This window comes from Leopardus geoffroyi, chromosome B1 (genome assembly GCF_018350155.1).
Source record: "Leopardus geoffroyi isolate Oge1 chromosome B1, O.geoffroyi_Oge1_pat1.0, whole genome shotgun sequence".
Lineage (NCBI taxonomy): Eukaryota > Metazoa > Chordata > Mammalia > Carnivora > Felidae > Leopardus > Leopardus geoffroyi.
Window position 1 is genome coordinate 35,666,806 of NC_059327.1, and position 21,944 is coordinate 35,688,749.

Sequence of the window (21,944 nt, forward strand, 5' to 3'; positions counted from 1 at the left end):
TCTGCCTGTGGACTGCGTCTTCAGCTCCTACCAGAGAGCTTCCAGTTTGCTTTTTCTGATGACCTGCCCTGTGGATTTCAGACTTGTTGCTAGCCCCCAGAGCCGCATAAGCCAATTCCTTGTGATATGTCCCTGACTGATATACCCGTTGATGCATATTTGGGTAGTTTTCAGTTTTAGACATATATTATGAATAAAAATAACATGAACAAGTCTTTGCATGGACATATGTTTTAGTTTTTGTTTGATAAATACCTAGGAGAGGAATTGCTGGATCATTTTGTAAGCATGTATTAAACTACGTGAAACTGTAAAACTACTTTCTGAAGTCATTTTGCATTTCTACCAGCAATGTATGAGAATTCCAGTTGCCATACATCTTCATCAACACTTGGTATTGTCAGTCTTCTTAATTTTAGCCATTCTAGTGGATGTATATAGTGACATCTCTTGTGTTTATTTGTTTCTGTTTGATGACAAGTGAGGTTGAGTATCTTTTCAGGTGTTTACTGATCATTCGTGTATCTTCTTTGGCAAAATACCTGTTTAAATACTTTGTCCATTTTTAAATTGGGCTATTTCAGATTATTCTTACTGAGTTGCAGGGATTTTTTATATATATTGGATACCTGTGTTGTGTCATGTATATGTATTACAAAGATTTTTTTACTCCTGCCTATAACTTGTCTTTTCATATTTTAAAACGGTATCTTTTGAAGAGCAGATAAATTTAAATTTGACGAAGTCCAATGGCTCATGGCTTTGGTATTTGAAGGAATCTTGTTTAACCCAAGGTTGTAAAAGTTTTCTCCTAAGTTTTCTTCTAGAAGTCTTGTGGTGTGAGCTTGTACTTTTACATTTGTGATTGATTTGAAGTTAATTTTTGTGTGTGGTGTTAGCTAAAGGTCAGGTTCATTTCTTTTACCCCTCAAGTGGATCTCCACCCAGTTCATCTAGCACTATTTTTGGAAAAGACTAGCCTTTCTCTATTGAAATACCTTGGCACATTTTGCTGAAAATCATTTAACCATGTACATGTTGGTCTATTTCTAGACTTTATTCTGTTCTATTGATCTGTCTGCCATAGTGCCAACACTACAGTCTTGATTACTGTAGCATTAGAGCAAATCTTGAAATCAGGTAGTTGAGCTCTCCAAATCTGTTCTTCTATTTCAAAAATGTTTTGGCTGTTCTAGATGTTTTTCATTTTCACATAAATTTTATTTTACTTTTAATTTGAAGAGAGAGAGAGCACACAAGTCGGAGAGAGGTGGAGAGAGAGAGAGAAAGAAAGAAAGAGAAAGAGAATCCCACGCAGGTTCAGAAAGAGAACCTGCAGCGGGGCTTGATGCCATAACCCTGGGATCATGACCTGAGCTGAAGAAATCATTGGACACCCAACTGACTGAGCCACCTAAGTGCCTGGATTTTCATATAAATTTTAGAATCAGCTTGCCGTTTTCTACAAAAAAACTTTCTGGGATTTTTATTGGGGTTCCTTTGAAAGCATAGTTCAATTTGGGGAGAAAGGACATCACGGTTTTGAGTCATCCAACCCATGAATATGTTATGATCTCTGCATTTGTTTAAAGATTTTCCTCTGCAGTGTTTTACAGATTTTAGTGTATATATACTTGTTATATATCTTGTTAAATTTATTCCTATGTATTTCATGTATTTGGATGCTATAGCAAATAATATATATCTTATTTCATTTTAAAGTCTTACTTATTTTGAGAGAGAAAGGGAGAGAGAGCAGGGGAGGGGCAGAGAGAGAGGGAGAGAGAGAGAATCCCAAGCAGGTTCCGAGCTGCCTGTGTAAAGCCCAATTTGGGGCTCAATTTCATGAACCCTGAGATCATGACCCGAACCGAAATCAAAAGTTGGATGCTTAACCAACTGAGCCACCAGAAGTCCCACAAGCAGTATATATTTTAAAATTTCATCTAATAGTTTATTTTTTAAGTTTATTTATTTATTGAGAGAGGGAGAGAGAGAGAGAGAGAGGGAATATGAGCAGGTGAGGGGCAGAGAGAGAGAGAGGGGCAGAGAGAGAGGGAGGGAGAGAGAATCCCAAGCAGGATCCATGCTGTCGGGGTGGAACTGGACTTGGGGCTCAAACTCCCAAACTGTGAGATCATGACCTGAGCCAAAACCACGGGTCAGACTCTTAACCAACTAAGCCACCCAGGTGCCCCTAATAGTTTTAGTGTATAGAAATATACTATTTGGGGGGCGCCTGGGTGGCGCAGTCGGTTAAGCGTCCGACTTCAGCCAGGTCACAATCTCGCGGTCCGTGAGTTCGAGCCCCGCGTCGGGCTCTGGGCTGATGGCTCAGAGCCTGGAGCCTGTTTCCGATTCTGTGTCTCCCTCTCTCTCTGCCCCTCCCCCGTTCATGCTCTGTCTCTCTCTGTCCCAAAAATAAATAAACGTTGAAAAAAAAAAAAAGAAATATACTATTTGGTTTTCGTCTACGGACCTTGTATTCTGTGATTTTACTAAATTCACTTATTAGTTCCAGTAGCTTTCTGAACCCCAAATCATGACATTTATGAATAGTGTTTCACTTCTTCCTTTTTGTACTGTGCACTATTAATTAACTAATTAATTAAGTGCCTATGTGCTCTGGTTAAGACCTGAGGTACAATGTTAAATAGAGGTAGTAAGAGAGGGTGGCCCTTTCCTTGTTCTTAATCTTAGGGAAAACATTCACTCTTTCACCATCACATTCTGTTGGTGGTAGGTTGTCATAGATGTCTTTTAATAGGTAAAGGATGTTTCTTTTTATTCCTAGTTTGTTGAGACTTTTTATCATGAGTATTGAATTATGTCATGTGCTTTTTCTTTATCTACTGAGATGATCAACTTTTTGTCTTTCATTTTGTTGATACAGTGAATTATTTATTGGTTTTCTGAATCAAAAAATTGTTTTAGAAATATTTGGTTTTCTGTTTTTAGAGAGAGCAAGCACACAAGTGGGGGAGAGGGGCAGAGAGAGAAACAATCTTAAGCAGTCTCCACGCTCAGCACAGAACCTGACACAGGGCTTGATCCCATGACCCTGAGATAAAGACCTGAGTTGAGATCAAGCATTCAACTCAGATGCCCCAGGTTTTCTGAACGTTTTAAACCGACCTTGCATTTCTAGGATCAATCCCACTTGGTCATGATGTATTATCTTTTTCATGTATTCTTGGATTAAGTTTGCTTATATTAAAAATGTTTGCATTTACGAGGGATACCATTCTAAAGTTTTTTTTTTTTTTTAACATCTTTGTCTGGTTTTGGTATCAGGGAGATGTTTGTTTCATAAAATGACTGGCAAGTGTTCCCTCTTCTGTTTTCTTATGTTTTGTGCAAGAGTAGGGAAGTGTCCTTGGATCAGAGTTCAATTCAGGCTCACCAAGAGCTCTGCACTCATCCCTGCATTGTCTCATGCTTCCTCTGCCTTGACTCAGTTGCTGCCCCATTCTAGAACCTGAGAATTCTATTAGAATCCTCTATTCTTTACTCTTCACATCCAATTGGTCACAAAGTGTGTTGATTCCAACCTCCACCCCCTACCTCCCCAATCTTTCTTAGCTCTCCCTCCACAGTCCTGGTCTTGGTTCAAATCCTTATTACCCACTAGCTGATGGGTTAAGCAAAGAATAATCACTAGCTTGCTTTGCAAAGTAGCCTCTTGAAACTTGAGGCTTTTAGGATCAAATACTAACCTCTCTCTCTCTCTTTTTGAGAGACACAGAGAGAGAATGAATGAATGAATGAATGAATGACAACCTGAGCGGGGGAGGGGAAAAGAGAGACCAGGTCATAGAATCCTAAAATTTTTTTAACGTTTATCTATTTTTGAGACAGAGAGAGACAGAGTATGAACGGGGGAGGGGCAGAGAGAGAGGGAGACACAGAATCGGAAACAGGCTCCAGGCTCTGAGCCATCAGCCCAGGGCCAGACGCGGGGCTCGAACTCACGGACCGTGAGATCGTGACCTGAGCTGAAGTCGGACGCTTAACCTACTGAGCCACCCAGGCGCCCCAAGACCGGGTCATAGAATCCTAAACAGGCTCCAGGCTCTGAGCTGTCAGCACAGAGCCCGGAGGCGTGAGATCATGACCTGAGCTCAAGTCCGACGCTTAACGGACTGAGCCACCCAGGAGCCCCTAAATCCCAATCTCTTGTGCCCAACCCCTCACTGACATGTGCACTTTCCTTTCAGCCGTGCAAATTTTGCACCTTCGAGAAAGGTACAAGGTGTACAATGCAGCGGCTTTTTGCACTGCCTGAATATTTCCCCCTGCCTTCTTCCAAACGGCTTATTCTGCTAGGGCTCGACTTGGGGGCAGGGGGTGGGCTCCTTGGTACTCCCAGAGCATACTGAGCCTCCATCGATCACCCTTTTTAGTCCGTTTGCCCACTTCATTGAGTCCTTCCCAGCCATGAACCAAGTCCTTGAACAGTAACTCTATGATTATTACCGCAGATACTAGGTGTGAAGCCACGGTGCTCGTGAACTCGAACCCCTACAAGGCACAAGGTTCGGTAGAGGTCCGGGCGCCTTAGTAGCCCAGCTCCGCCTCCCCCAAGAACGTCCCAGGACCACCCAGCTGCCAAACCCTCCTCCAACCGCAACCAAGAGCCGCCGAGAACAATTAGGAGTAACGACTGCGCTTGCGCAGGGCGGCAGAGGCGGGGCAAGCGACGGCGCCGAGGAGATGCCGGAAGACAGGGCCTATGTGCGCAGACGCGACGGGGACGGAAGGAACGCGTGGAAGCTCTTCCGGGGCGCGGCAGTTTGTCGGGGCAGGGGTACGGGGTCGGGGTGAACTCTACTTTTCTTCTTCGTGAGTTCGAGGGGTTGATGTTAGCGGCTTCTACTCGTTTCCTTTCGGTATTGACTGTGGCAGCGATGGAGATTAACCCGTCCGTACCATGCTGCCGGGGCTTCACCCAGATTAGTCCCAGCTACTCTCCACGGTTCACCTGCCATCTGGTCCCGACTCGTAAGGAGCACATTCTAGCTGCTGAGGGGAGAAAGGGGGGCTAGGAATATCTCAAACCTGAGTAGGCCGTAAGACGTGGAGACAGGGACAGTGGGGAGCGACTCCAGAGAGGAAGTGGGGTTCTACTTGGGGTCTTGAAAACGGCAGGTGGGCAAAGGGCATGGAAATTTAGACTGAGAAGAGAGGGTTCTGCAGACGGGGAAAAGGAGGTAGGATGCACGAGATAGGATGTGGAGGCAGATGCCTGGTTGAAGGGAAGGGTTCTACTGCAGCGTTTGTAGCCTGGTTGGTAAAGTTATAACTTGGTTTGCTTTGTGGCCCCTGTCGCACACGGCAAGGTGTTAAAGGGTAGGCCCTGGGCTTACTGATAAATAGAAAACGATAATGGTCTGCTCTCTTAAAAAGTGGTTTCATTTTTGATTTTTCAGTTGAATTAATTCAGCCTCTAGAGGTTGCTTTACCTTCATTGCACAATATAATCAGTCTGTAAGAGCTGAGTTTTTTGACTTTGAGAATACGGTTCTTAAATTCATCCACCCTTTTACTTTATCAGACTGTATAGTGGCGTGAGCTTCTCGAGGCCAAATCTATTTTCCAGTTAGTTTTTGTCTTCCAGACCTTGAATGGACTGAATTTGTTATCTAGCAGCAGAAGTTAGGAGATTGCCCACTTGTCCCTCTTCATTCCTTTGTAACGGATAATGGGGTGGTTTGGCCCATATAGGTAATCCTGTATGCTTAGATCTATTATAAATTGTCTTCATAGTTATCAAACAGAATTAAAAATATAATTGTGTGTGATGCCTGTGTAACAATGTAAGTACTGTTCACTATGCTTTGTAGTTTGTACTCTTGAGGGATCTTATGCGAAAGAGTGGGAAGTGAATTTGCCTTGCACATGATGTTGTTTGCTTTGGAGTTTCCTTTTCTGTTGCTGACCATCAAAAAGGTATTTGTCCTGAAGTGGATGCTAAGTATTTGGTAAATGAACAGGTAGCAACAGTCAGGCTACCCTGAAAACCGTTAAGGGTTTTCTGAGGAAGAGGGATTAATATTCTAAGCTTGATCCCGTCCTCCATTCTGATCATCTGATGTCTCACGGTCTGGCAGCTGATTCATTTAGTTGACCCACTGCTCCTGAAATACACCAAAGTGGCTGACCAGTGAATTCTAGGGTATCTAAGAAACTGCAAGATAGATGTAATGGACCCAGGAGACAAGCTACAGAGGCAAGAATTCTTAGGCATTCATTACCTAGCACTCAATTGGTAGTTGTATTAATTATGGTTGGTGTGTACATTTTTATCCTTTCAAATTTACTTTTGAAATATCTAGAGTAGGGCTTTTAAAATGTTTACAGACATTTATGGCTTGTGCAAGTTCCCTGTATTCTCTTTGCTTTCCTTTTTTGTCGTGGCACTTGGCACTTTGGCAGCATTGGAAGGCAACTTAGGTGTGTTTGTAGATCAAGCCAAAAATCTTGGGTGGGAGAAGGGTTGGCTGGTGGCAAATGGATACAGAGAGGTGCTTTGGTTCTTTACACTCAATTCCTGTTACTTCATGACATTGGGTTAAAGTCATATCAAAACTTAAAATTTGACCCTGGGCCAAATCCTTCTTCATCTGATTTATACTTTAGTGGGAATAGATAACCCTTATTTAGGCAGAGGCAACAAAAAAACATGTACATACATAATACAATTTAGTCATCTGCCGTAAAGACTTTAGGTGTTTTGTCAACGTAAGGTATAGTTTGTGTAAGGAAACACTGTCTAAAGACACCTGACTTGACAACCATAGTCCCCCAGGATAGCCTAGAAACTAATAAACAACTCTTTTTGACTGAATAAAGCCTGCACAGGACTTTGAGGGGAAACCAAAGTTTAAAGATGACTGACTTTCACATTTATTAAGATGGGTCATGTTCAATTGCTAATTTGACCAGAAAAAATCTTATTTGGCTTTTTTGGGGGTGCCCCCTCTTGGAACTGTCAAGAAAGGAACAGCTTTACTGTTTAAATAGTTTAATGTGGTTGTAGAAGATTTTAACTATGGCAGTTTGTCATGACTGGACAGCATTAGGGCTGCGCTGAGGAGATCACCATGTTTGGTGAGTCTCTTGCCTCTAAAATTGTTTTTGTGGAAGGGAAAGGAGGGCTCTGCCATTTTGCTGATCAAGCAACATCTCAGGATAGTTGGGGCAGAGGAGGTTTTTCAAGTACCAGTGAGAAAGTTATTTTGTCTCATTTACTGTAGTAAATTAGAATTAGAATTAGAATTCCAGGTCACTGGGGCATGTGACTGGTGTGTTTTGCATATTAATGAAGCCTGACCATTTTATATTTCTCTTAGGCTTAGAGATAGACTTGGCTAAGATAAATCCATTCTATTTGCCTTCTGGTCATTAGAATACACATTTCTGCCTTCAAGATAACTTAGGACCAAGATACCACCCAGAACACTGAAACAGCAAACATAGGTAGCAGTACATCTAGATAAGGTAGACAAGAGTGGCACTCTAGAGCCTGTGATTCATTGGATGTAAATCTCCATTAAGATACAGTGTTTCTGGTAATTAAGTTCTCTTATACCTAGGTACTACATAGTATGGGGATGAGAAATAGCCCTCATTAACTATAGGGTTCTTCATTTGATAATTCTGGCCCATGAAGCCTGCATAGTACAGTGAAAAACTTACCCTTGAACCTGTCAGGGTCTAATGAATGAAGCCCAGCTCACAGAAGAGGAGCGGGGATCAGGACGTTAACAAAACTGGGCTTTCTGCAATCATTACTTCTTTGCCGATTGATAGTAGAGGTAGAGTGGCTTCACTCTTGTAGTTGTGGACATCAGCACTGTATGTATCTATTTATATCTATCTGCATAGATGTATCAACTAAAACAATCATACTTTTAAAAGAAATGGAGTCAGACTTAGTTGAATGAGAAACAAGCAAATTTTACAAGGGTGAGACGAACCTGTCATTTACTGGCTTTTAAGAATGTGTGTTTCAAACATCTTAGTGTGTTTAGAGTGAGACATGTCCCTACAGACACACTAGACTTGATCGCTGAAGCCAGGTCAGTAGAAACCATTGAAGTTTATTGGCGGTCACAATGCTTACACTGTATGCAGCAAACACCCTTACAAGTCTATCCGCAACCTGATCACGCAAGAAAGGATTCACCACACAGTCGCCAGAGGAGAAGGAAAAAAAAATTAACAGGCTTGTTTCTGGGGGTAGAGGAGAGAAATAAAGATAAAACCTAATTGATGAGTGTCCCATGGGCAAGAGCTGAACTAGAGATGCGTACAACTAGCAGCAGCAATTGTGGAAAAAGTACAAGGCAAATAGCTTTCTCCATTAATTTTCTTCTGTAGGTTAATTTTTTTAATATTCAAAACATTTATTATGGTTTTTATTTTATAAAAATGTATATTTTTAAAGGGTGGGAGATTGTTAAATACTTCATGCTAGGCAGACCTTGTTATTAAGAACCCCTCCACTGTAGTAACTTCCTCCAGTTCATACATTCACGAGTGCAGGGTACATATATAAATATCCACGCGCACACATCCACACACACTGCCTCAAGGGCTGGGGAAGACTCAAAGTTATCGGCCATACAATCAGGCCTCTGGTGGACTCATCCAAATCGCTCAACAGGAGAGCAACTGGCTCAATTCCTTCTCTCTGGTCTCTACCTTTACAGAGACTGAGAACCCTAAATCATAGAGTTACATCTGACTTATAAAAGCAAGAGGCATCTGTCTGAGGATGAGGATAAGCAAAGTGGGAAAAAGGATGAAGCTAAGAACACCAAACACTTTTAGCTGGAGTTGTCTGTCACTGCAAGAGGCCAACGGACCTAGGGCAGCATCTACGGTTGAAGGGAAAGGATGGTGCTCCACATGGCTTAGAGTTCCTAATAACAAGGGTAATACAGTAACAGGAAGTGATAATTTTGGGGGCAAGGAAAGGGCAATAAGAAAAAATATACATTTGGAATTTTTACCTTTTTTTTTTTTTTTTTTGCCTCTCTACACTGTGTCACTAAATATATCTCTGCACGTTCACACATCCTCGTCCAGTAAAGCTTCAGGCCACCAGAATACACATTTTTTTCTCACTCGCATACACAACCCCTCACATCAGCATTGGTGCACTAGACTCTGTAAAAATTTTTCAGTCACACTTTTTGTTTTTAAACTTGAGTCAATATAAACCTTGTTCAAAATGTTATGAAAAAATGTACATGTTTATACAAGGCAGGTTGTGGCAGGACACTGGGGGTTCCTCCCCCACCCCCTGGGGTGGCCCCAGGAGGAGGGGCTGGAGTCTCACACATTTGTGTCTCTATCTCCTCCCACCACCCTTCCCACCCAATCCCCTCAGGAACCAGCAGCACCCTGCCCCCTAGTGAGTGCACTCACATCCCTATTCCCTGGGGAAGTAGCTAGTTGACCTTTGCCATTTTCCCCACACCCCTGGTGGAGGGGGCCAGGATCAGCCAGGCCCTCTCCCTTGTAATTGTTTGCCCCTCTGGGCCAGACCAAAGGGACGCTGCTCTGTACAGGTAGAGTCCAAGGAGGTGTCAGCTCATCATATCATTGCTATTCACGCCGTAAGTGGAATTCTTCATCGAGTCGTTGACTTCTCGACGGAATGCTGACAGGTTCTGGGTGAACCTGCAGAGAGGATGAATCGTAGGTTGAGGGAGTAGGGTGGAAGGGAAAGGTCTTGCCTAAAACATTTCTGGCAGAGAAGTGGCTACTGAAAGGCAGAATGCATGAATCTAAGGTCAGTTAACCTCGGTCTTAAGACCTTAAGGGAAAGTTGAGCTAGTTTTGCACCCCTTTCTACCTGACAACCTTGTGGTAGACTTGGAGATCTGGTCAAATCTGGGGCTTTGAGGGCCGCCTTGAACTCGTGACAGCACAACAGGAAAATCTGACAGAGGTGGGAAGTAACCCTCACACAGTGAGGGTGTGAAGAAAATGAAGCTATTTCCTTTTCTTAATGCCGGAGACCTGTCCAATATGGTAGCTGCTAGCCTCACATGGCTGCTGAACACTTGAAATGTACCCAGTAAAACAGAAGAACTGAATCAAATTACATGGAAATTTAAAATTCTGTTCCCCAATTGTATCTTAATTAGTTTTAAATTAAAATGCCATTTTAAAAATGAAATCAAATTTAAACTTGAATTCAGGGAAACCTGACATTCAATTCAGTTACTGGACAATTTCTAAGTATGTTCGGTATACTTGAATATGGGAATCTACTTTGTCAACTGTAAATTTTATGAAGTCTAAATACAAATCAAGCATTTCAAATGAGTAGTTAGCATCTGAATTAAGATTCCCTGTTAAATGTACAATATATAGAATCTTGAAGACTTAGTAAAATAAAAAGAATGTTAAAATTCTAAATTTTTAAGTCTGGATTACACATTGACATAATATTCTGCATACATTAAGTTACATACAATGTATTAAAATGAATTTTGTCTGTTTCCTTTTATCCCCTTTTAATGTGGCTACTAGGAAATTTAGAGTTACTTATGTGGCTTGCTTTTCTATTGGACAGCACTGCTTTAGATGGCCTCTAAAAGACTGTTAAGGAGTGTCCTGTTTCGCGGACTGGAGAAACTGCCTATGACTTTTCGGCAGGGCTCTCTACACTCACCTGTCTCTATTTTTCGTAAGAAGATTTCGCTCGATGCCTTCCATCAGGTTTTCAAAACACAGATGCATAGCCTGCTGCTTCTCTGGTGGCTGGCTGTTCACGATACTGTTCCTTAGGTCAGAAAAATACTGTGGGGCAAGGAGTGAGACAGGGTAAGGAGAGATGAGGCTTATTAGCCTTCCCTCTTCTGCAGGGTGGAAGGAATGTTCTTCTCCAACAAGAAACAGAATTATCTACCAAAACTGGGTACCTTTTTTGATTCAAGCAAGTACTTGCCAGATAATTTATCTTCATCTTACTTAAAAATCAAGAGTTTTAAATTTGTAAACACTCTAAGGGTCATCTGATCCAGGTTCTTGATTTTATCTTATCTTTTAAGTAATCCCTACACCCAATGTGGGGCTAGAACCAACAACCCTGAGATCAAGAGTTCCATGCTCCACCAACTGAGCCGGACTGGTGACCCGGATTTGGTTTCTTTTATAGGAATCTCTAGACTTCCTTATATTTGTTTGTGGTAGAGCTGAGCTAGAATTTAGGTCACAGGTGGTCTGATCTCCAGGTATATTCCCTTCTGGTAACATTTCCTCAGCCTTTACCTTTGTCTGAATTGCTATACATGGTGACTTCTAACAGTTAAGTGATTATGTACTTGTCAAACCATGAACAGAACATGCTCAGAAGACAGGCTATCTTCCCTCTGCTTTACCATCATGGGGTGTTCCTATAACGTTCCCCACAGTGCCCTGGCAAATGATAGCTAAATGTGTCTGCCCATGCTTCTGGCTCTCTTACCTTTTCATTAAGTAGTATCAAGCCAAGTAGGGGCCGAGACATAGACCACTGGTTCCTACAGTCTTCAAAGATGATGATGTTCAGCACCGTTGACAGCATCTGGAAATGGAGAATCTGAGGCAGTGACCTAGTGGGTAGCTACCCAAGATAGAATTATAGATTCCAAACAGAAGAGTTTATTGGGTTGAAGGCCTCTTCTGTCTGGAGTAAACCAGGCAAATAGTTTATGAAGTTTCATTTTAATCTTCTATTATGAGGTAAATTTTCTAAGGTATTTCCTTTCTTGCTTTTTAAATTGGTTTAATATTTCCTTTTAAAATGGACCTTTCCAGTTCACCCTGTTTTCTGTGGGGAATGGGATGGGTCACACATGATCATACTAGGTAAAATCCCTTTGCACTGTAGCTCCCCGGTACTTGTCTGAGAGGAGATAGCTTTTTTTTTTTTTTAAGTTGTTTTTTTTAAATGTTTATTTTTGAGAGAGAGCAACAGAGGATCCCAAGCAGGCTCTACACTGACAGCAAGGAGCCCAATGTGGGGCTCAAACTCACAAACTGTGAGATCCTGACCAGAGTTGAAGTCAGAGGCTTAACCGACTGAGCCACCCAGGTGCCCCAGAGACAGCTTTTATAACATTTTGGGGATGTGATACGAATGTGAATTATTTCAGTTTCTTTAGAGAATAATACAAAGGTGAGACTAGTAGCTAAAAGCTAAATAATTCCATTGATCCCCTTTCCTTATCTATTTTTGCAAATCTTATTTTTGCAAAGATGCAGCATACAAATAAAACGATGGCAAACATATGGTTTGATCTCTGTGTGGTCAGTTATTTCCCTCTGTCCTGCATTCCTGTTCCCACTTTGCAAATGGGAGTAAAAGCTTTATAGCTGGGTGCTGCTAACTTGTGCCCCGCTTATGGCAACAGTCATTGCTGTAGAAGGAGGACAGGTCCAAGGCATAGGGGTAGGTGTGACACTTGGAAGAACAACTCAGACAGAACCTGATTTTTTCATATTGTTTCTGTCTGATGATTGCTCAGCAAACTCAAAATCCACTGTAATTTTAAGGTGTAAACTTCACTTCGGCAGCATTATCCTGGTGAGACGTAAGACTCTGCATCTTGCTTGGCCTTTCCTCTCCCCCAGAGAGGGTCTTCCACTGTAGAACACCCCACAATGCCTCCTAATGCTCATGTTCCTTACCTGCTGGATCATCTCTGGATGCTGCTGCATGATATGCAGAAAGCGGTCACTCTCCTGGTTCAGAGGTGTCGTCCTCTTCTTGGTGCTCCGTGACAGTTGCTTAAAGAGGTATGTCACGATGTGGTCCAGGCAGGAGCAGCAGCCTGTGCATACCATGGTGTCTGGAAGAGGGGTAGGGGCAGATTAGAGCAGGGATACGCAGCTGCTGACGGTGACCCAGGCAAACATGGGTTGCCCTTAGCCGAGATCCCATAGAGGCAGAGGTACCCCGGCAGACTGGGAACTGCACCCGTTTCAGTCAACGCCTTGTGCTGGGTGCTTCCCATTAGCCTCTCACCCTCATCAGATAGCAAGGCCCGATCCTAAGTCTGAGAGTGTGTGTATGGTGATAGACAATATAAATGACTGATATTGACATTATTGACTCAGGTGGTATGGATGTAGGTCTTCTGCTTCATTAAAAAATAACAAACAATTTAGTATAGCAAGTACTTCCATTGTGCCAGATATTGTGCTAATAAGGACCTTGTAGGTATTATCTCTTATTTATCCTCTTGAGAACTCTGGGAGGTAGGTGATCCATTTTACAAATGAATAAACCAAAGTCTAGAGATCATATTGCTAATAACTGGACCGGCCGTGAGGAGAATCCAAGTGTGAGTTGTTAAGCCTCTGCTCTGAGTTACAGGGGTGGCACAGCTTCGCACTGCCTAGCAACATTCCTGGTCTGTCAGAGGACCCGTATTCTTGGTTTCCGAGGCATCCTGTGGGAGCTGCAGACTCGTCTGTGTAATTTACAAAGGGGACACTGCAGCAGAGCTTTCAGACAGTGCTCTGACCACGTGAGGCACAGGCCAGGGCACTGAGGGATGAACCCTTAAATGAGTCAACCATTCTGTTTCTGTTTATACAGAGGGCCCTCTATTTTTAAGGAGCTATAAAACAGCCTTCCAAAGCCAGGTTGGATCCCTTGGCTAGACTGTCCTAGATATGCCTCTGCACCCTGCTGGGGGTAAATGTGTATCAAAGGGTGGCATGGAGGTGTGGATGACTCACCATGTAGGCAATCCAAGTCATCCAATATGCATTTGCAATATATGGTGATTATTTTGCAGTTGACTTAATCCTCCCATTTACGTTCTGCTCAGCGTACTATAAAAAATGTATTTTTGGGGCACCTGGGTGGCTCAGTCAGTTGAGCATCCGACTTCGGCTCAGGTCATGATCTCATGGTCCATGAGTTCGAGCCCCGCGTTGGGCTCTGTGCTGACAGCTCAGAGCCTGGAGCCTGCTTCAGACTGTATCTCCCTCTCTCTCTGCCCCTCCCCCCAGCTCATGCTTTGTTTCTCTCTGCTCAAAAATGGATAAAGGCTAAAAAAAAAAAAAAAAAGTATTTTCTTCTTTGAACACATACACACCTAATATACACCTATTAAGACTGCTTGAAGGTACCCAGGAACAAAAGGGTTGACAGGAACCAGATGGGAGTAGGGGGAAAAACTTGTGAAGCTGGCTGTGTGAACACCTTCCATAGCCTCCAACTGCGGTAGGTTAGAATCCAGACATCCAGATACTACGGGTGCCTTTGTGCCCTCCTGCCCCCACCCCCTGCCATCTCTTTCCAGCTCTACTCCCCCCACCCCTCTTCTCTTCTGCACCAGTGTACCTGCCATCTGAATTTCCTGATTCTTTCTGGGCTGTAGGTGCTAGTAGTTGCAGTTCCTGATGCTGGGAAGCCTCCCCACTAACCTGATACTGCCCATTCACCTTTTTGGTTTATGCTTTGATATGAATGCTTTCAGCCAGGCCTTGTCTGACCCCCACCTCACCTCCTCAAAACTAGTTTAGGTATGCTTCCTGGCAGCTCTCTCAGCACTCCGTCCTCACTGTAGTAAGCAGAAAAGTATAGGAAATAGGCAGTTGTCTATGTGTCTGCCTCATCCACCAGATAAAAAGCCCCTAAAGGACAGGGACTATGTGTTGTTAACTACTGTATCCTTAGTGTATAGCACAGTACTTGGTCCTCAGGACAGGGTCAGTAAATATTTGCTGGATGAGAATGTACTCATGACTCTTATACTCTCTGTGGTTAAGGCCAATTCCCCCAAAGCAGTAACCCTTTTGGATCCTGGGGCAAAATTCTCCTTTTCTGTTAAGTGGTTAAAACCAACCGACACGGGTGCTCACCAAGTGCAGTAAGTCCTTCAGAAATGGAAGAGAGAATATACATGATGACATGAGGTTCCAGGCTTGCAATAAAGTTCATGTGGTCCTGGGTCAGGACTTCCAGTAGTGAATAGTAAGACTGGCTAAGCTTGGGGTAATCCTGTGGGAAAAGAGGACAAAAATCAGGTTAGCATTGTGCACCTCCATATGCAGGGAGCAAGATCTTAAATAAAACAGCTCAGTTCCCTTCAGGTGGGAAGACAAAAGAGCTAGCTGGAGCTAGCGTAAGCTCTCCAGAGAAATATTCAATCAGTGTTGGCAAAATAACAAACAAAACCCCCAAACAAAAACACGCAAACAAGATGAGGGGCTCAGATCTTGCCAATGATGCTTAAGGCTTACCAGGAGGTCACTATGGGGAATAGAGAGGAGCAGCTTGATGAAGGTCTGTAGAGCATTGTCCAGGGCATCGTCTCCATAGAGACGGAAGACTCCAAAATTGACATAACTCCCACTGAGGGCAGCCTTCAGCATGGAGAAGCAGATGGAGATGCCCTTGAGCTTCAGTGCATAGACCTGATCCTTTGGGACCTCTCCTAGTGTCAGGATGCGATTGCCTGAGTGAGTAGACAGACATGTGGTAATATATTATTTATTCAACCACATTGTAACTGATAGTTTCTGTAACCAACTCAACCCTCTTACTCAAAGGCCCTTGGTGTCAGCTGGCATTGTAATACTGTCCTGGTTATTGCCAGGGCTAGCCTGAGACCTACACTGCATACACTAGGGCGACTGAGCTGGAATTCATTCCCAGGGTTATGCTCCTCTAAAGCCCTTACCATACATTGTTATCATCTTGCTTGTTTCTCTGAAGAGTAAAATGCCGTTGGGGGAAGAGACGTCAAATTGGAGCCGCTGGGATCTGAGCAGAGAACACAGAAGGAGAAAAAGTCAGGGGTATGTTGCTGGAAGACTGGGATACTTGAGGCTTGGGTGATTCTTTTTGCACTAAGATGTGCAGATTACCTATCCTAACATGGAATAACCAAGTTAAAGATATTTAACCTGTGACAGAGCTTGTATCTTAAAGACTGACACCTAGACTCAAGTTCTGCTTCTCAAAGTGAAAGCATTTAAAAGAAAAAAAGTGAGGCAGATGAAATTACTCTTAAAATTGTCCATTTTGATTAAAGTATAGTTTCTACAACAGTCATTTCTTGGTAGTACTAACTCAAAGCTCGTCAGACATTAATCTACATTTACCTTTATAGCTTTGGTGGCAACTAAGGGAGGGTACAAGCACTATTACCACTTTATAAAAGAAGAGAGGCAAAGGGACTGCGAATGCTACAGGACAAAGTAGGTGAGGCAAGCATTTTAAACAACTTGAGTTCTGGGGTGCCCAGTTGGGTTTGGCTCACGGTTTCACGGTTTCAAGCCGCATCGGGCTCTGTGCTGGCATCTTGGAGCCTGCTTGGGATTCTCTCTCTCCTTCTCTGCCCCTCCCTCACTCATGCTCTCTCAGATAAATAAACAAACTTGAAAAAAAAAACAAAAAAACAAAAAAACAAACACTTGAGTTCTGAGTTCCTGACTGTTCTCTTGACCAGAGGACCTCTTCTTTGGTTTGCTCCACCTTTTAAATGAGCTTCTAGTTGGTCTTTTTAATGACTCTAGTTGGTTAAGGCCTCATACCTAACAGTCCTCCTTGATTCTTCTTTCCTTTCCTCCCCACACTGGATCCATCAAGATCTAGCTCTACAGTATGCCCTGAATCTATCTACTTCCTGTGCAGTCCTTCTGCTCCCACTCTTGTTCCCCCACAGTCTCTTACTTCAGAGTAGAGTGATACCTTTAAATAAGGTAAAAAGAGATCATTTTAATCCCATGCATAAAAGATTTCTGCAGCTTCCTGCTGTAATGAGAATGCACTCGTCCTCACTACTGCTGTCCTAAGTTGCTATATGACTGGGTCTCTGCCGGCCTGTTTGACTTGTCTACTATGGCCTCCCCTCATTCTCCATGCTCCAGCCAGTGGTATTTTCTGTCTCAAGTCCCCGTGAGCTCATCCCATCTTAGGGTTTTTATAGTTGTTCTCACTGTTTAGAATGCTTTTTTTTTTTTTTTTTTTTAAAGTTTATTTATTTTTGAGACAGAGAGAGACAGAGCATGAACGGGGGAGGGTCAGAGAGAGGGAGACACAGAATCTGAAACAGGCTCCAGGCTCTGAGCTGTCAGCACAGAGCCCGACACGGGGCTCAAACTCACGGACCGTGAGATCATGACCTGAGCCGAAGTTGGATGCTTAACCAACCAAGCCACCCAGGCGCCCCTAGAATGCTTTTTCCCCTTATTTTGCAGGGCTACCAGAGTCTTTCTTGTCATTCAGAACCCAGCCTAAATATCACTTTCTCTGAAAGGCCTTCTCTGACCCTCTTCTCCTTCAATTCCCATTTTATTAACTTTTTTTTCATAGCACTTACCATTATTTGAAATGATTTTCCATGCTTGTTTTACTGTCTTTTCCCCTGAATGTAAAATCTAAGAGAGGAGAGGTTTTGTCTGACACAACAGCTAAGAAAGTGGCTGGCAAAGACTAGATGCTCTCAAATATTTATCTTGTAAATGAGTAACTCTTGATTATAAGCCTGACGGGAGGCTACTGCCACCCCTCAGTAAGGCAGTTTTAAAAATTAATTATCTCAGGTGTGCCATGAGAGGCAGATACACAGACCTGAAATTCTAGTGAAGTCAACGTGCCGGATTACTGTTTTCCTCCATCCCTAAATTTTTCGGCGAATCTAAAATTTGGTATTTTGGAAGTCTCTCTTACTTTCTTCTTAAGTAAATCTTTACCAATCCAGCTGCAATCTCGCAAATAGATACCTTTCTTAAAACGGTATTCTAATGCACCCGGCATCATTCTCAATTAGTCCTTCTGAAATGAGAACTTTGAAATGTGGTAGGCATGGCACCATTACTAAGTGTTAACTTTTATATGTGGGTGGCAAAATCAGAATGTTGGTTGCCAAATTCACTTCCTGTAAGAATGGGTATCTTGGGACTCTTTTCAAGGTGACTTATTTCCTGCAAGCAGCTGTGGCTTTGTGTGGCTGGGGCACCCTTTTTCCAAACATACAAAAATATACATACGTGAACTTTTATAGATATTTTTTGCAAATTCTATTAGCAGTGAGTCTTATTATCTTTCACAATCTGCCCAAAACATTAGATGAAATAATTTCTCCTAGAATTCTCTCGGGTAAAAGGGCACTTGTGCCCTTTGAAAATTTCCTCTTGCTTACCTATTATGAACTAATTCAGCCATGAGCTTGAGCACAGGTGTGGTACAGGCTGGATCATGGTACCATAGCTCAATTGCCCGCTGGAGAATTGGCATGTAGGATGGATATCTGTAAATGAAAAGCTAAGGAAAAATTCTGAATCCAGAAAGGTACAGAATTTAAAATAATCTCTCCGCATTGGCCAAGCACAAACTGTCAAGTTAAAGTTCTCTAATTTCCTGCCTCCTGCTTGTTAATCTTGCAGTCTTTCTAACCAGACTGTGTGTTCTTAAAATTTTCATAGGCATCTAATAATGTGCTGTAATTTACATAATGATTTTCTTCTGAAGAGCATAACATATTTCATATTGTTATTTATCCTCTTATCCCTTCGTGACAGGGAAGCAGCTATTTCCGTTATATAACTACTGGAGAAACAGGCAGTCAGATACGAAATGATTTGTTCAAGGTTACGAATCCAAGGTTAGGCTTTCTAATTCCTAGGGAAGCTGTCTTTTCTTAGTAGATCGAAATGTCTCTTTTTTCTAAGTGTGGCAAAATTCACATGCAGCAGCTCCACAGGCATTTTATATCTGGGGCCCAGAAAAGAAAGTGGTAGGAAACGACCTCGTTCATTTCCCCATCTCTCTCACGGGAGCAGGTAGCGCTATGCCATCACACCACTATGGGATGGGAGCTTACGAGTTGCCTTTGGGGGCAACTCCTTGCCTTTGGGGGCAACTCCTTGCCTTCGTTGCCTCCCTAACTCTGCCCACCCTCATCCCCCATGACTACACCGCCCATCTACCCTCCAGTTAAGGCTTGCAGTAGCACGCTCCTGGTCTGTATTAGGATACATCCACTCAAACAGCATCATGAAACTGGTCTTGGCATTGAAGGCGAAAGCTATCCCTCTCAGGTCTCTTACTAGGCCAACCAGAGTTCGCTGTAGTAGAAGGCAAAAGTAGGTTAAAATAGAAGAAAAACCAAACCTATAACTACTTGATGGGGATTTCACAAATGTGTAATCAAATTCTTCCACCATTCAACAAATACTCCTTCCCAGATATTCCGAACTGATCTCCTCCCCACTAGAATGGAATCTTTTCGCTTAGAAAATTAGTTTTGTAAGCCTGTTATCTACTAAGAAAAAGCAATGGTTCCTGATCCATCACAGCAAAAACAGAAGCTGATAAAGTTTTAAGACACTAATATGGTTAAGTTCTAAGTAAAAAGGAGAAGAGCAAAAAAGCTTGATTGAAGAAGAGTTAGGAAAAAAGAGGATAAAAATGGCCAAAAAGTCCACACAAGAAGAGGCAGAGGGACCACATTTCTGAAAGGTCTGGTACCACACCTAGTTACAAAGGCATCAGCACCACAGGAAATCAAATGCAGATCCTGCAGGGAGGAAACACAGCAGCCTCCATCTTACCTGCCCTGGTTGGAGGCCCTGGAAATAAGACTGATATGTAAATGTTGGAGGGTAAAGTACACTTTCACAGTGAAAGAGACGGAGGCCTAAGAGGCAGATACTGTGCCATCATGCTGCTAGGTGGCATGAGGGCCAGGGTTAAGACTCATACCATCGAGACTCCAAATCCTCTGTTTCTCAGTAGGACTTTTACTTGTCCCGTGGGCCCTGAACAGCAGGAAGACTGCTTTTAAAAGCTGATAATCAACGGGCTCAAGGACACGGGCACATTTGGGTGTCCTGACTCATTTGCCAAAAATGACTGTACTTCTGGGGCGCCTGGGTGGCTTAGGCAGTTAATGTCTGACTCTTGATTCTGGCTCAGGTCAGGATCTTGCAGTTCGTAAGATCGAGCCCTATGTTGGGCTCTGCACTGACAGCCCTGCTTGGGATTCTCTCTCTCTCTCCCTCCCTCCGTCTCTCTCCCCCTCTGCCCCTCCCCCACTCTCACACACACTCTCTCTAAATAAACAAAACAAAACTGACTGTACTTCTAACAGCCTGCTTTAAGCAGACAATTCTCTTCCTAAACTGATACCATAACTTGTCTTCAAATCTAAGACACAGCAACTTTAAAAAACTTATTACATGAGGTGTGACAAAGATGTGGAAAATGCTTGCAGTTTGTGGCCAAAATGGTTCTTTTCATTAATTTCACCTGCTTTGGTATGGAACTAAAGTGATGGGGAAAAGGGCTGCTATTCAGTGATATCCCTCAATTATCCTTGGTACTGGTCAGTACTCCAGCTCAAGTTACTGACATGCTCCACACTAAACTCAGCTCTGAATAGTACCTATCTCAAAACACTGGTAGAAAGAGGGGAGACAGCCGGGCAAAGTGGTGTTGCTCTGTGACTTCCCTGATGATTAAGAGACAGAAAACTAAGAGGCTTTCTAGAGAAGAAAACAGAATTTTAGAATATTAGGTAAAGCCTGGCATCTTGGGGCAATACTTCTGGCTATTTGGTGACTATAATTCAGCTTCAGCATCATTATGAACACTGCAAAAAAGTCCTACGTCCTACAAATATTAATAGCCTAGTATCTTCTGGTTTTGGTCCAGAGATCTATAGACAAAGAGAGCAGCTATGTGTGAAGATGAGGAGAGCAAAAATCAAGAAATGATAATTCTGAGAGCCAGAAATCAATAACTAAAGGTAACTTTAAAATTCCATATATGTGGAAATTCATACACCCTTCTAAATGACTCCTGTCAAAGAAGAAATCTTAATGGAAATTAGAAAATCCAAAGAATTGAATGCAAATGAAAATGTTACATACAAAAACTATAGATTCTGGAGGCCTATTTCATGACAGTGTTAATATACTTAATGCTATTCAACTGTACACCTAAAAAACGGTTAAGCTGGTAAATTTTACATTATGTAAACCAACATGTGGAATAATATGCCTAGAGGGACAGTTATAGCTTTAAATGATTACATTAGGAAAGAAGGAGGGCTGAAAAGTTAGAATGGAAAAACCCCAAGAAAAACATATGAAAATAAACATAAAGAGCAGAACTGAATGAAGTAGAAAACAAAGATATAACAGGGTTTTGTTTTGTTTTTGCAAAGACTAATAAAGTTGACACATTTCTGGCAAGACTGATCCAGGAAAGGGAAAGCACAAATATGCAGTATTAAAACTGAGAGGCGACACATAACTAAAGATACAACCAGAGATCAAAAAACAATAGGAAAACACACAAAATAACTTTATGCTACTACATTTGAAAATGTAGACAAAAATCGTAAGTATTACATAAGAAAACACTTTAACATAAAAACAAAAGACTTTATAAATCTCTACTGGTTTGTCGATTTCAAAATCCCAGAAGCCCAAGAGATTAAATAGAAGTGAAATCAGTGGGAAATGTATGGATGAGCACTATTTTCTGTAGTAATAGCTAATCTAGTTTCTGTCAGGGGCTGCCCAAAAGCAGAAACTGGTCAATCAGTGGGTGAAGGACTCACCTTTGCCTCTTGCTCGTTGAAACTATTAGTGCTAAACATCTGGGCCACAGCCTCAAACGCGGCTGTGAGTGGCAGCATGAATTGCTCATACTGATCTTCATCCTCTCCTGAAAGGTAAACAACCCAGGGTGTGACTCCAATATAAAAAATTCAAAGCTATGCATGCAAGGAAAATAAGATAGTATGAAAGATGAGCAGACCCGAGGATAATTCAAGGGGGCCCCTTTATCATCCCCACGGGTATGAGTACTAATTTCAGAATAAAATATACAGAGAGAATTTTTAAACTAGAAAATGGCCGGATGTCATCCAGTCCAGGGATGTCCACATTGTGTTTGACAATACCAGAGATTC

The 21,944-nt window shown here is 42.5% G+C and overlaps 1 protein-coding gene across 2 annotated transcripts in view; it reads right to left on the reverse strand.

The window, feature by feature from the left end:
* Positions 1–8,082: 8,082 nt before the first annotated feature.
* XPO7 (exportin 7) overlaps positions 8,083–21,944 on the reverse strand; it is a 40,819-nt gene continuing 26,957 nt past the window's right edge. For both annotated transcript variants that reach the window (XM_045457944.1, XM_045457932.1), the window contains exons 19-28: positions 21,591–21,697; positions 19,001–19,089; positions 18,165–18,272; positions 15,699–15,781; positions 15,259–15,473; positions 14,878–15,016; positions 12,691–12,851; positions 11,486–11,584; positions 10,691–10,818; positions 8,083–9,690 (exon numbers count right to left, since the gene is read on the reverse strand). In XM_045457944.1, the coding sequence (XP_045313900.1) occupies positions 9,597–9,690; positions 10,691–10,818; positions 11,486–11,584; positions 12,691–12,851; positions 14,878–15,016; positions 15,259–15,473; positions 15,699–15,781; positions 18,165–18,272; positions 19,001–19,089; positions 21,591–21,697 (1,223 nt within the window). In that variant the 3' untranslated portion in view covers positions 8,083–9,596. The remainder of the gene's footprint in view (positions 9,691–10,690; positions 10,819–11,485; positions 11,585–12,690; positions 12,852–14,877; positions 15,017–15,258; positions 15,474–15,698; positions 15,782–18,164; positions 18,273–19,000; positions 19,090–21,590; positions 21,698–21,944) is intronic.